Source organism: Nothobranchius furzeri, chromosome 18 (assembly GCF_043380555.1).
Source record: "Nothobranchius furzeri strain GRZ-AD chromosome 18, NfurGRZ-RIMD1, whole genome shotgun sequence".
Lineage (NCBI taxonomy): Eukaryota > Metazoa > Chordata > Actinopteri > Cyprinodontiformes > Nothobranchiidae > Nothobranchius > Nothobranchius furzeri.
This window is the reverse complement of record NC_091758.1, coordinates 32,798,007-32,810,368: the sequence shown is the minus strand read 5'-3', so window position 1 is coordinate 32,810,368 and position 12,362 is coordinate 32,798,007. Positions and strand designations below refer to the sequence as shown.

The 12,362-nt window shown below is 41.2% G+C and overlaps 2 protein-coding genes across 4 annotated transcripts; both read left to right on the top strand.

Annotated features, from left to right (window-relative positions):
* The first annotated feature begins 17 nt into the window (after positions 1–17).
* hsd17b8 (hydroxysteroid (17-beta) dehydrogenase 8) lies at positions 18–3,423 on the top strand. The gene is made up of 9 exons (XM_015970208.3): positions 18–88; positions 751–953; positions 1,035–1,151; positions 2,325–2,420; positions 2,582–2,667; positions 2,748–2,832; positions 3,011–3,053; positions 3,144–3,218; positions 3,307–3,423. The coding sequence occupies exons 1-9, from the start codon at positions 43–45 to the stop codon at positions 3,324–3,326; spliced, it is 771 nt and encodes a 256-aa protein (XP_015825694.1). The 5' UTR covers positions 18–42; the 3' UTR covers positions 3,327–3,423.
* A 2,100-nt stretch (positions 3,424–5,523) lies between these two features.
* rps6kl1 (ribosomal protein S6 kinase-like 1) lies at positions 5,524–12,355 on the top strand. 3 transcript variants are annotated; one of them, XM_015970202.3, is made up of 12 exons: positions 5,524–5,636; positions 6,279–6,395; positions 6,535–6,709; positions 6,969–7,093; positions 7,495–7,587; positions 7,770–7,817; positions 8,296–8,428; positions 10,023–11,474; positions 11,551–11,640; positions 11,768–11,850; positions 11,939–12,034; positions 12,102–12,355. In XM_015970202.3, exons 3-12 carry the CDS (start codon positions 6,574–6,576, stop codon positions 12,210–12,212), a joined length of 2,367 nt encoding a protein of 788 aa, XP_015825688.3. In that variant the 5' UTR covers positions 5,524–5,636; positions 6,279–6,395; positions 6,535–6,573; the 3' UTR covers positions 12,213–12,355. The 3 variants fall into 3 exon arrangements, with proteins under 3 accessions (XP_015825688.3, XP_015825689.3, XP_015825691.3); XM_015970203.3 differs by having other exon boundaries at positions 6,471–6,709; XM_015970205.3 differs by lacking the exons at positions 5,524–5,636; positions 6,279–6,395; positions 6,535–6,709 and adding an exon at positions 6,728–6,868.
* Positions 12,356–12,362: the final 7 nt, after the last annotated feature.

The window sequence follows — 12,362 nt, the reverse complement described above, 5'->3', positions numbered from 1 at the left end:
CTCTAGTGAACAGACCAAACATTACATAAACAGAAAACCGTCATGGCGGCCACCGCCAGACTCCTATCAAGGTTGACTCTGGTTACAGGTTAGGTTAGATTTAACTATTTTACTATTTAAAATTTGATATTGAACAATTAGATAAAGTGTTTCCATACACAGGACGTGCATACACTTCTAATGTTTTGCTAGTTTATAAAACAAAGTTTTGTTAAATCAAATCTGGATTGTGTTCATAACACAATTGTTCCGGATTGTTCTATAACAAAAAGGTCATTTAGGTCTTGCATCAGCAGGTTAGTGCGCTAATGCAAACCTTACAGGTTTGTTGTTATTTGCTAATTTAAACAATTATCACGAACATGTGTTAAAACATCCGTTTCTGTAACATTAGTGTGACAAAAGGATGAAAACTTTCTTCCCGTTTTAACTTTTGTTGAACTTATTTAACCAACATTTTCATCTAGACTGGCTTGTTTGTTTTTCACATTTTATTACCGATATTGGACTTTATTGTACTGGTTTAAATAAACAGACAATTTTGTTTAATATGTGTAACGCACCTCATCTAAACTTCGTTTGATGACTGTAAAAAAACATTAAATATCTTTTAAAAACAATAAATAACATCAAACCAATTAAAACTAAGACAATGCAGATTAAGTTTGTGTTCACTCAAGCAATCCTAATTATAAGGATTATATAAACTACAAGGAACAAAAATCTAAATTTTGTTTCACCTGTTCCCAGGCGGAGGCAGTGGGATTGGACGGGCGGTGTGCCAGCGTTTGGCCTCTGAAGGAGCTTCTGTGGTGGTCGCTGACATCAGCGAGGAGTCAGCTAATGAGACGTTAGGGAGTTTACCGACAGATCTCAGAGGGCAGGTTCACCTGGCGGCTGCTGTAGACGTGTCGTCTAAGGAGAGCGTAAAGAAGCTGGTGACGAGTATACAGGTGTAGAAAAACAGCTGAAATTGTGTTGGAGGGGGCTTGTTTATGCCTTTTCCTTTAAAACCTGTTTTTTTTTTTCTGCAGACCCATTACTTCCAGCCTCCTTCGGTGTGTGTGAATGCAGCGGGCATCACTCAGGACGACTTCCTGCTCAACATGGAGGAAGAGCAGTTTGACAGAGTCATCCAGGTCAACCTGAAGGTAGAAGTCCTGTCGGACGCACCTCTGAACAACGACTCAGAATTCTGGATAAAAACGAATTTTACATCTAAAGAAAAGTTTGATTTTCACAAACACAAAAGTTTCTGCTCCTCAAATTAAAGGGGCATTATGGAAGTTTGACAGCTAAAACATGTACAGAAATAATAAATTTTTTCTTCATACATTCTCCTGCAATGCCCTGGTCTGTAGAATGAGCCCTGGCATTTTTACTGTGATTGCCTGTTTTTCTGTAAAATCACAGAAAAAGAGAGCTGCTCGGGTCGAGCAGGCTGCTTCACACGCGTTCACGCTCAGGCATCGCCCGTAGCATTTGCTATCAGTAGCTTTAGCAGCAGAGAGTGAGGTAGTGCCAACTCAGCGACTTTGTCGCTGTTCCTAACGCCTAGTGATGAACCTAGCTACATTTCTGAGGACCCTTAGCTACTTTCTTCTATATATTTCCAGCAAATTAGCAACAAAATAGCCATTTTCTCTCCAAACCGTTCTTTGAACGTTGTTTGAGCTGTCATTAGGAATATAAATATTACAGATACAAAAGACGTCACCGGTGCTATAGCCCACCTAGTAAAATGGCGGACTCCCGTGCGGAAGACCCGGGTTTGATTCTGGATGTGAATATAATTTATTTAGAGTTTCTTTTTTACATTGATGGTATATTTTTTACAGTAAGATGTCCAAATTTTTATTTGAGACTCGCCGAACGGCATTGAATTCACAGATAAAAAAGATGTGGGTTCAACTTTCATTTTGGAACAATTTTTCAAGCAAGGGAAGGGAATGATCTGAGCATGCAGGAGGACTGACCCATCTTAAACCTTTGTCGGCTGTGCTGAAGAGAAAGGTACAGAACCAAATTATTTAATTAATTAGCTGCGCGTTCTCCTGTCCTCTGTCCTCCGGGCCACACACACACACACACACAGGACTGTCTCAGCTGTTATTTTCGTTAAGGAGTGTGCACGTACAGCATGCGCGCCTCGTGCACGAGCCTACTATTGAAGCTGCCGTTACGCTTTTGGCCTGAGGGGGCAATCGCGAGCATAAAAATTCAAAACTCCGTAAAGTCCCTTTAAGATGTTGATTTCATATCAAGTCTAAAAGTGAAACATCTGATTGAAATAATCACATTTATTTCTTCATCTTTCCTTTCAGGGTTCATTCTTGGTGACTCAGGCTGTCGCTCAGGCTCTGGTGGCTTGTGGAGCTCCTAAAGGATCCATCATCACGTTGGGCAGCATCGTAGGAAAGGTGAAACCAGCAGCTGTGGAGAGTCCTTTGTCTTTACTAAACCTTCCCAGTCATAATTAGATGTGTTTCCAGACTTGACTGGCTGTGGTTCAAAGAGAAAAATAAAGGGAATTCCGATCTGAAGTTAAAATGAGATGGTTAGGATGCGTGGATGTTTGCAGGTTGGGAACCTCGGACAGGTCAATTATGCAGCATCTAAAGCTGGAGTTGAAGGTTTGACCCGGACGGCTGCTAAAGAACTCAGCAGGTGGGAGGAAATCAATGCAGCAGATACAGATTTGAGTAGAACAGAGCTAAACAAGGATTTGTCATTCTTTTTTTATCCAGATTTGGGATTCGTTGTAATTGCGTGTTGCCTGGTTTCATATCAACACCGATGACGGAAAAAGTACCAGAGAAAGTCATCAACAAGGTCCGAAAACATGTAAAAAATTTTTTAAAGGAGTAACAGCTTACAAAATCAAATTTGAAACGAAGTTTCATGTTGCATTTATGCATTTAAATTATGTTTTGGAGTCATTTTATTGTATCTTTTTCTTTTCATGTGAAACTAAATTTACGTCGTTCTAAAATGATTTATTGGTTCTTAGATGATGTCATTGGTGCCTCTGGGAAGAATTGGCGAACCTGCAGGTTAGTTCACTTGTTTTATGTCTTACATCCCAGATATTGTGTGTAGTCAAGAATTAAATATGAGCTGATTTTTGTCTCTTTGTCTTTTAGAGGTCGCTGATGTTTGTGCCTTTTTAGCTTCTGATGACTCTCGGTACATCACAGGAGTCAGCATCGAGGTCACAGGTATTGTTGAAGTGACTTCTGTTGGTTAAATCATTTTCCCTTCAGAAAAAACTCACAGTGAAACACAAAACTTGTCTTTCTTCGTCAGGTGGACTCTTCATTGGTTAAAACATCCTTCTGTTGACCTGGAGACAGATTTCGTCATAATTACTACTATGTTAAATAGTTTATTTGTAAATCTGTATTAAACAACCTGTTGACTGTGTCATGTTTATTTTGTGATTATAAACGCATGATTTCATTAATTGTGATGTTTTCAATCTAATTTACCAACTAGCTCTTATTTATTCTGAAGCAACATTTGCAGCATTTTTAATCAGTTTGTCTAAATGTCTTTATCGTGATTACGGAAGAGGACACACATTTTTTTGGAATGTGTGTTTTAAACAGATAAACAAATAAATAAATGAATCTTAAACTTTTGGAAAGCTGGGATTAAATTCAGGAGTGCTTTAGTAATCCCAAAAGCAGACTAGAAACGTCTATGAGGTTAAATATTCTCTTTTAATTGGCTAAAAAAGGTAAAACGTTTTGTACCTGTTTCGGTCACTAGAAGGCAGCAACTCCCAATTTTCCCTTGTGTTGCCAGCGGAGGGTGGAAATTCTCCATTCTTCCAATGAATTAATACACATAGAGCAAGAGTTTTTCCAAAGTAAGTCTTGTAAAAGTCTATTTAGACAAAAATCCAATAGCAAAAAGAACTGCAACTGTATTGTGTTACTGTTTACTTAAAAACCCTAACAGTGTAAATAAATAAATCATTAAATAAATAAATGAATTTCAAACTTTAGGAAAGCTGGTATTAAATTTAGAAGTGCTTCAGCACCCCGAAAAGCAGACAAGAAACTTTTAGAGGAGGCAAAATATTCTCTTATAATTGGCTAAAAATTTACAAAGTTTAGTACCAGCTTCGGCCACTGGAGGGCAGCAACTCCCATGTTTCCCTTTTCTAAATTGTGTTGGAAATCAGAGTGTTATTCTGTGTGTTGCCAGCGGAGGGTGGAAATTCTCCATTCTTTCAATGAATTAATACATATAGAGCAAATGTTTTTACTAAGTAAGTCTTGTAAAAGTCCATTTACACAAATAACAAACAGCAAAAACAAACTGCAACTGTATTACTGGTTACTTAAAAACACACTAACAGTATAAATAAATCATTAAATAAATGAATGAATCTCAAACTTTAGGAGTGCTTCAGCACTCCAGTCCCAAAAGCAAACTAGAAACGCTTATGAGGAGGCTAAATATTCTCTTTTAATTGGCTAAAAAGTTAAAAAGTTTAGTACTAGCTTTGGCCACTGGAGGGCAGCAAATCTCCATCTTCTCTGAATGGTCTGGAAATCAGGGTGGATTTATAAAGTTTCAAGATTTACTCAATAGAAACAGCTTTTCAATATAATTTGTTCTGGCATTTTGGAACTGGTAAAACGAAAATTAACTAAGATTTAATTTCTTTTATTATTTAGCTAAAATAAAATTAAAACCACAGGTGTTTAACACGCTGGTAGTGGCAAGAGGCAAGTCCAGCAAGCTACATTGAATGTTGAACTGAAAGAATGGGAAATTTGCGCCCTCTGCTGGTTAAAGCTAGAACAACACTCTAGTTTTTGACAACATTCAAAAACAAGAGAAGATGGGGAGGTGTCTGAAAGCACTTTGTTCATTTCAGCCATCTAGAAGTGAATAATTTAGTCTCCTTACCTTTAATGAAGCTTTAATTATTTAAATCTTTTTTTTGTTGTTCTACCAAATGATGCACGGCTATCGCTCAAAAAACAATCAAGATTTTGTGCCAAACCAGGAAAAAAAAACCTTCGGGTGTTAAGGGATAAAGTTGCAGCATCACATTTCAGAGTTCTGCTGGAGTCGCTCCCCCAACCACCACCATCTGTAAAGCTGCCCTCTCTTGGGTGAGTTGTTGTCGTGTGTGTGTGTGTGTGTGGGTGGGGGGGTGGGGGGGGGGGGGTGTTCCTCTCCTTTGTATTATAGTTGGATACTGGCTCCATCTGGTATCAAGCACCAGGCACCAATCGTTTCATTTTAGAGCACAGCAGACATCAAACAAACATGTTAACTTTTACATGTGAATAATGCGGGCATGGGATTAGTGAAATAAATTATCTATTTAAAGCAAATTAGAGCTCAGATGTTATTTAGCCAGTGCATATAAAAGAGCACTATCTCTTTAAATCTTCCAGCATCTGTCATGAGGAGAGGAAGGGGGTGGGAGGGTGTCGTGCATGAAATGGTACCCTTACATGACATCACAGTCAGCCAATCAGCAGCCTTCAATGTACCCCGTCTCCTCCTCCTCTGCTTGTGGGATGACAGTGTTCTAGCTGCTGATGAGACGGTGTACGCTGCTGCTGCTGATGCTGTTAGGGTGGAGGATCCAGGCCGTGCTCACACTCTAGGTACAGCATGTCTCCTATCTTCATTTGTTACTGTTTTCTGTGATTTTAGTGGATTTATTCCTAATGCTGACTAGCTCTGGAAGTGCCTTTTGGGGAGAAGATGGATAATCATGGAGGAAACTAAAGATGGCTCTGTGCATTTCCTCACTCTGCTTAGATGATTCTTACCAGACACCCTAGCTGCGTGTGTGTGTGTGTGTGTGTGTGTGTGTGTGTGTGTGTGTGTGTGTGGTCAAACAAACATGAGACTTTCTGTTTTTAGGCTGCAATAGCTTCCACTGCTAAATGGGTGATTTAACTAAAAATTGGTGGCACAACAGTTGGGATTTATCATATTCCTTTCTAGCAAAGATTTGTTTCCCTTCTTGGAATGAATCAGTTTCACCTGATTTATTAAAGTGTTGTAGAAATCCGTGAGGCTTAACTTTGGATTGAGACACAAAACGTTCTCCACAATGATTATTTCACTATAATGAAAGCATAAATAACCCAACTACCCTGAAACACTCATCACCATCACCAGCCCTCTAAATCACCTCTTTGTCATCTCGGACCTTTCCATTCATCAGAAATAGTAGGCACACGCCAGCACTCACTTCCTGTTCTGCTCTGAAGGTTAACTCTTTGTTTTCTTTTGCTCAGATGATCATGCTTCGCTGCAAAGATCTGAGCCTTGGAGTCTCAGGGCTCAGACTCACATTGAGCACAGCGACAGGGAAAAAATATGTTTCCTTGTGCTGATCAGACACAGGAGCAAAGGTGAGAGCCAAGATAAGATGTATAGCTGAATAACTATTTATTCATACTTCCTACAGACTTAGTTTCTGTTTACAGATTGACAAAGAGGCGTGTTCATGTAGAGATCCGTCAGCATCCACGTGTCTGTGCTCTGATCTAGGCCCGTTTGGACCTGGACGGATGTAAAAAAAGCTCAAAAATGGCCAAGAGAGACTACCTGGTGGAGGCAGCCAAGCAGATCCACATGGCTCTGGACAGCGAGGTCAGAGAAGACTACGAGGCGGCTTTCAGCTACTATAAGAACAGCGTGGACTTGCTGCTGAATGGAGTTCAGCGTAAGTGTAGAACGTTAGTGATTCACAGCTTGGGTTAAATATCTACTCATCTGCACAAGACAGACATGTGATGGGACACAAATAAAAAAAGAGGAAGCTGAACGCTGAGTGCCGATTTGCCGAGGGGGCATTTTCTTCATCAAGAGTGAACGACTAACTGTAAGAGACAGGCCAGGTTGAGTGGAAGAATAATTTTATATTGTGTTATTATGGTTCGCTTTGATTCTTTAGGTGTCGTAAAAAGTTTTCTTATTCACAGTGGATCCAAACAAAGAAAGGCGGGAGGCTGTGAAGAGGAAGACCACACAGTACCTGAAGAGAGCTGAAGAAATCTTCATCACACATCTGCAGGATAACTTAGGAAGAGGGAATTCTCGTTTGGGGGTGAGACTTTATCTTGCGTTCCTTCTTACAGTCAAATAAACATTTACACTTCTTAATGTCTGGTTGATAAGGCAGTAGTGACAATTATTATGTATTTCAAATTGTTAACACTTTATATGTTGCTTTGGTGCATTTCAATAGTAAATAGAAGTTTCTTTATAACATAATATGCTGTATTTACAATAAATTACTGCTTTTTAATAGACTTACATATAATTTAATACAATAGAATAAAATCCAACAACCTGCTGAATGATTTTTCTGGCTGTTTTTAGAGTTTCCTTGAGCTAAAACATGTTCCCACAGTAGTTCTGCTTGTAATCAAGTACTTTGGAAAGATGTGTTATCATTTTCACCAAAATGCAGTATGTGATTGTTTCCTCTCTGGGTTTCCTGATCAGGGCTACAGCAGTCTGAGATTTCGTCCAATCAGACATCTGAGTTCACCTGTGGAAGATCTGGAGATGTGTAAATTGGTTGGAGTCAGCGACAAGGTACGAGACTTTCTTTTTTATCTCTAAAAGTAGAAAATGTTGCATTTGCACATGTTGGCTGTAGATTTTCTATTTAGTAAATGATCCATTAACTTTTAACCATGAAAGTTGCTCATAGTGAAATATTCTGAGATAATCCACCTGCTTTGCTGTGGTTACAACCTTTTTTCTCCTTTCCGAAGGTCCTGGTTGTTCAGAGCATGGTGAACAAAGAGAAATTTGTGGTGAAGGTAAGAAAGCCTCACAGAATAAATGCACACACTGTATGAAACATCTGAATCCAGCAGCAGACCGCTGGCGGGTCACAGAACGACATCTGGCAATAAGCCAGGTCACATGTTATGTGGTGAGCCAGTCGATGTAAGCCGTCGTCATCCTTTCTCCTTGAGTATCCCTCAGCATCGATCTGCCTGAGAGCTCCCACCCTTTTAGACTCCGATTTCAGTTCAAGTATTAGTCGTATAAATAGATGCACATTGCTAAAGGGCTGATCCAAATTGTGATTACTGCAAAACTCCGACAATGCCTGCACGTCTTCCTCATCTGCCATACTTCATATCAAGACTCATTTCACTTGCGTTTTCATATAAATTTAGACAATTTCCAAGTGATTCAAAAGCAACCGAGCTGCGGATGCATTTTATTTCTATGTAAAATAATCCAGATTATTGTCCCTGAATTGGTCTCTATGCTATTCTTGTTTTGCAGAGTCTGGTCAAATCAAGCTGGGAAAGCAGAGACCAGCCAACTATTATCCCTCAAGGGGTGCCGTACATGGTTAAGCTGCTACGGTATTACGTCAGTGAGGATGCTGTGTACCTGCATCTTGAGCATGTCAAAGGTGAAATGATTACATCTGTTTTAAGAGGCATGTTGTGTGAATTTTCAGGAATGTCCCTGCTAAAAAAAACAGCATAGGTTTTACCAGCAAATGCTGTGTTTTGGTGCTGGTTTGGCTGTGGATACAACGCTGGTCCAGAATGGGAAGCTAGCCTAGTGTAATGGTTTAATTTACATGTTATTTAATAAGCCATAAGACATAAGATGCCATAGTAAATATGAAATCAGCCGTATGGATCTGTGGGTACTGTTTAACCAGAAGATTGGAACTTTTTATTGCAGGGATTATGTAACAACCTCGTATTAACTCAGAGAAAACAGAAGAGAGAGAGTCAAGTTTAAAGATTTATTACCAAACAAATTAAAACTAGACTAACTTTAACACTAAATGTATGGTGTAACTAAGGCGAATGAGACGGAGAATGGTGTAATGTGGAATGTTGCTCAGAACCAGCAAATCCGAAGAAACGATTAGTTCTGGTGGGAAGTGAAGGTGATGTCTTCACGCTAAGCTTTGATTTGGAGATTCATAAACACATACAACGCCATTCCGTCGGCCTACGTACCCTTTTGGAAGTCCCCGTTAGATCAGGAATGTCGAGGTCCAGCTGGACCCTCTCTGGAACCGAAGCCAGTAGGAAAAGCAGCGGTTGCCGACCAGACCAGTCTTTGAGATACTTCCGGGTCACGACGGTTTTGTTGGCATCTAGCGAGACCCAAACCTGGGTCGTGATGGTTCAGCTTTTATTCTGAAAGGAACCGTTGCAGCAGTTGGAACAGCAACAGATTTTATCCAGCTTGTCGATGGTTCTTTTGGCTGAAGAGGAAAGTTACGGATTGGCCACTCCGACAACTTCTCTAGAACGCTTTGAACTGGCGTTAAAGATGACGTGGGCATAGTTTTATACTTCGGATGTTTGGGTTTATGGTCGAATGAAAAGATGACAGATTTACCAAACACCACCAAAACCACGTCTCCGTCACATCTGGCAGATTCTGATTGGATCAGTGAAAGCAATGTGTCTTCTCTTAACTCTACGTGAGATCAGTCCTAGTGGAAACATTTAAAGTCGTATTACTGATTATATTCTATAGGATTATATTAAAATAATTAATATTTTGATTTCACAGATTGGTCACATCTTATTATTGACTAACACTTTGTTTGATTAGCTTTATTAAAAATAGAGTTATTTGATTTATTAAAAGGAGATAGTTCTTTCTTCATTCTTCTCTTGAGCTGGAAAGAAGCAGTTTATAAGCAAATGCATGAGAACTTGAGGCCATATCTCATGCAGACTAGTTCTGTGTCAGAGGAGAGGGGGAAATGACTTTTGGTGGAAAACAGTCATTTCATTCTGTTACACTAGCATGCTGGTCCAGCGTCCCATGTTGGCCGCCGGCACAGTAAAGCAGGTAGAGGCCTCCCGACCGGTGTTACTGGAACCGCAAAACCTTTAAGTGCAGCTTCTGGTCAGCAGAGGGCTACAGAGAGCTGTACATTGTGAAGTTGCTCCAGTTTCAACATCAAGAATCACTTTGAAAGCAACAGTTTAAAATGTGAAATACTCTGAAGTGGTTTTGTGTTTTTTTAGGTGGGAGGCTCTTCTCCAAGTTGCACAAATTAAAACACGAGAAAGCCAAAGAACACCCAGAATGCATCACTTCTGGCCAGCATGGCATCAAAATGAAGCCCAGCCACACATCTCCCTCAATCACCACAGACTACAAGGACAGTAGCAGGAATTCAGCAGCGACGCCACGCAAACTAAGCGACGAGAGCCCGGACACGGATTTTCCATCCTCGTGGGATGAGACTCAGCAGCGACTGGAAAGCTGCGGCACTCACTCGTACATCGAAGAGACTGGATGCTTGCAGAACACGCGCTCTGCAGCATCGTTTTACACCAAGCTAGATCAGCTAACTCTGCTTTCTGGGCTCACAAGGACACAGCTCACCACCCACATCCATCCACCAGCTCCTAGTTTGTGTTTGCACTCCAGTGAAACTCAGGAAAAGCCTGCTCTTCCTCTCCCTTGCACTCGAGTAAGTCAGGCTCTTGATGTCATGTCAGAATTCCATAAAAAGAACGTGGGAATGGGGCTGATAGAGTGCAGTTCGGACTTTGAAGCAGCTTGGAAAGCTGCAGATCCATCACACAGCTGTGAGAAAACGAACCCCTATGCAGCGTTGGACAATAACTTATCAAAAATTGTTGAAGCAACTACAAATCAGACACCTCTCAATAAAACAGGATCTCCTGCAGGTCAAAATGAGGTTCTGGGTTCCTCTCCTGCCATTTTACACCTTCCTCTCCATTGCCAAACCCAAATCCATGGCAGGGCATCATGGGATACTAATGGCTCCCATAAGGGACCTTTTTTAAATTGTACCTCTGCAGAAATAAATACAGACTCAAAGCAGGACTGCAGCAGTCCAACAGTTGAGGAAAAAAATGGGATGATAGTTATCAGGAGCACAGACAGAGCTGTGTTTTCTGACCACACGGATACAGACACCACCTCAGAAAGATCTTGGACTTCCTCTGCTTACCTTCACCCCTCGAGTGCAACTACACAGGGGGCGCTCTCAGGAGTCTCACTGGGCCACACTGGGGTCATTTATAAAAGCGAAACAAGTTCCAATAGAAGAAAAGAGAGCATAGAAGTGGCCTGCGAAGTTCTGAGTCCCGGAGACAAGAAGTCGACTCTAAAAGAGAGATCATACGTAGGCTGGTTCTCCTCTGGCTCTCTTCAAGACACATCCCACGGGAGCAGAAAGGATTCAGTGGGTTCCCTTAAACCAGAAGGATCAGATAGGAATGCAGATGATCAGATTATTGAGGTGGATGGCTGGTGTCATCTGCCGCAGTTTCCTGCAAAGACACCCCGACCTGGAGATAATTCCATGCAGACCTACTGGGGGCTTCCAGAAGCAGAGGTGCGTGTGTGGGGGGCACAGATCCTGCTAGCTCTGGAGAGTCTGCACCAGCAAGGCATCCTGTGTCGGGATCTCAACCCTAGAAACATTCTGCTCACCAGCAACGGTGAGAGAAGCAAATAAATGTTCAAGGATTTTACAAATACGAGTGTTTTTGAGTTTAACTTGACATGTTTTCACAGGAAAAGTGTGTTTGACGTTTTTCAGCCAATGGAGCGAAGTTCAGTCAGAGATCAGCAGCAAAGCCATGGAAAAGATGTACTGTGCTCCAGGTAGTGACACCCTAGTGCCACCTAGTGGTGAGATGCAATTAGCTCACGACCGCCACATAAAGAGCATTGAACATTAAACTTTCAATGCTTTTTGAGCAGAAACATGATTAATTTCTTTTTGTGGCAGAAATTGGGGGCGTGTCCAAGATCACAGAAGCTTGTGATTGGTGGAGTCTTGGAGCTTTGCTCTTTGAACTTCTTACAGGAATGGTAAGATATTTAGGCCAGTAGGTTTTATATTCTGTATCACGGCAAACTACAGTAAAGGGAATATATATGTATATTTGTATTGCTTCAGCCGCTGTGGCAGCTCCATCCTGCAGGAATCCACTCCCATACTCAGCTGGTGATCCCCGACCACCTGAGTGCTGCAGCTGCATCTCTGCTCACCGAGGTTAGCCATCAGTATCCAAACAGGGGTCTGTAACCATGCTTCAATTCTGAACCTTTTCACCTTGCAGCTGCTCCAGTTTGATGCTGGCTACCGCTTGGGTTCAGGAGGTGGAGGTGTGAGTGACATCAAGTGTCACCCATTCTTCAGCAGCGTCTCATGGAAGGCTCTGTCTTGCTAGCACAAGTTGGGACTTGCAGATAAACTCTCTGCTGGAAGCATCTGACCTGCCAGAAGGAATGTAGCAGACCTCAGCTGCACTTTGTGCTTTCCATAGAAAACTACGAAAGTTGAATAAAAGTAAAGACACATCCATAAATCTAACATGAAT

Excerpts from the sequence above, each read along its gene's own strand:
- hsd17b8 (XM_015970208.3), top strand. The coding sequence starts at position 43 with ATGGCGGCCACCGCCAGACTCCTATCAAGGTTGACTCTGGTTACAG. Across the intron at positions 954-1,034 it reads AGCTGGTGACGAGTATACAG|ACCCATTACTTCCAGCCTCC; the intron begins GTGTAGAAAAAC and ends TTTTTTCTGCAG. Across the intron at positions 3,219-3,306 it reads AGTCAGCATCGAGGTCACAG|GTGGACTCTTCATTGGTTAA; the intron begins GTATTGTTGAAG and ends TTTCTTCGTCAG.
- rps6kl1 (XM_015970202.3), top strand. The coding sequence starts at position 6,574 with ATGGCCAAGAGAGACTACCTGGTGGAGGCAGCCAAGCAGATCCACATG. Across the intron at positions 11,475-11,550 it reads CATTCTGCTCACCAGCAACG|GAAAAGTGTGTTTGACGTTT; the intron begins GTGAGAGAAGCA and ends ATGTTTTCACAG. Across the intron at positions 11,641-11,767 it reads AAAGATGTACTGTGCTCCAG|AAATTGGGGGCGTGTCCAAG; the intron begins GTAGTGACACCC and ends TTTTTGTGGCAG.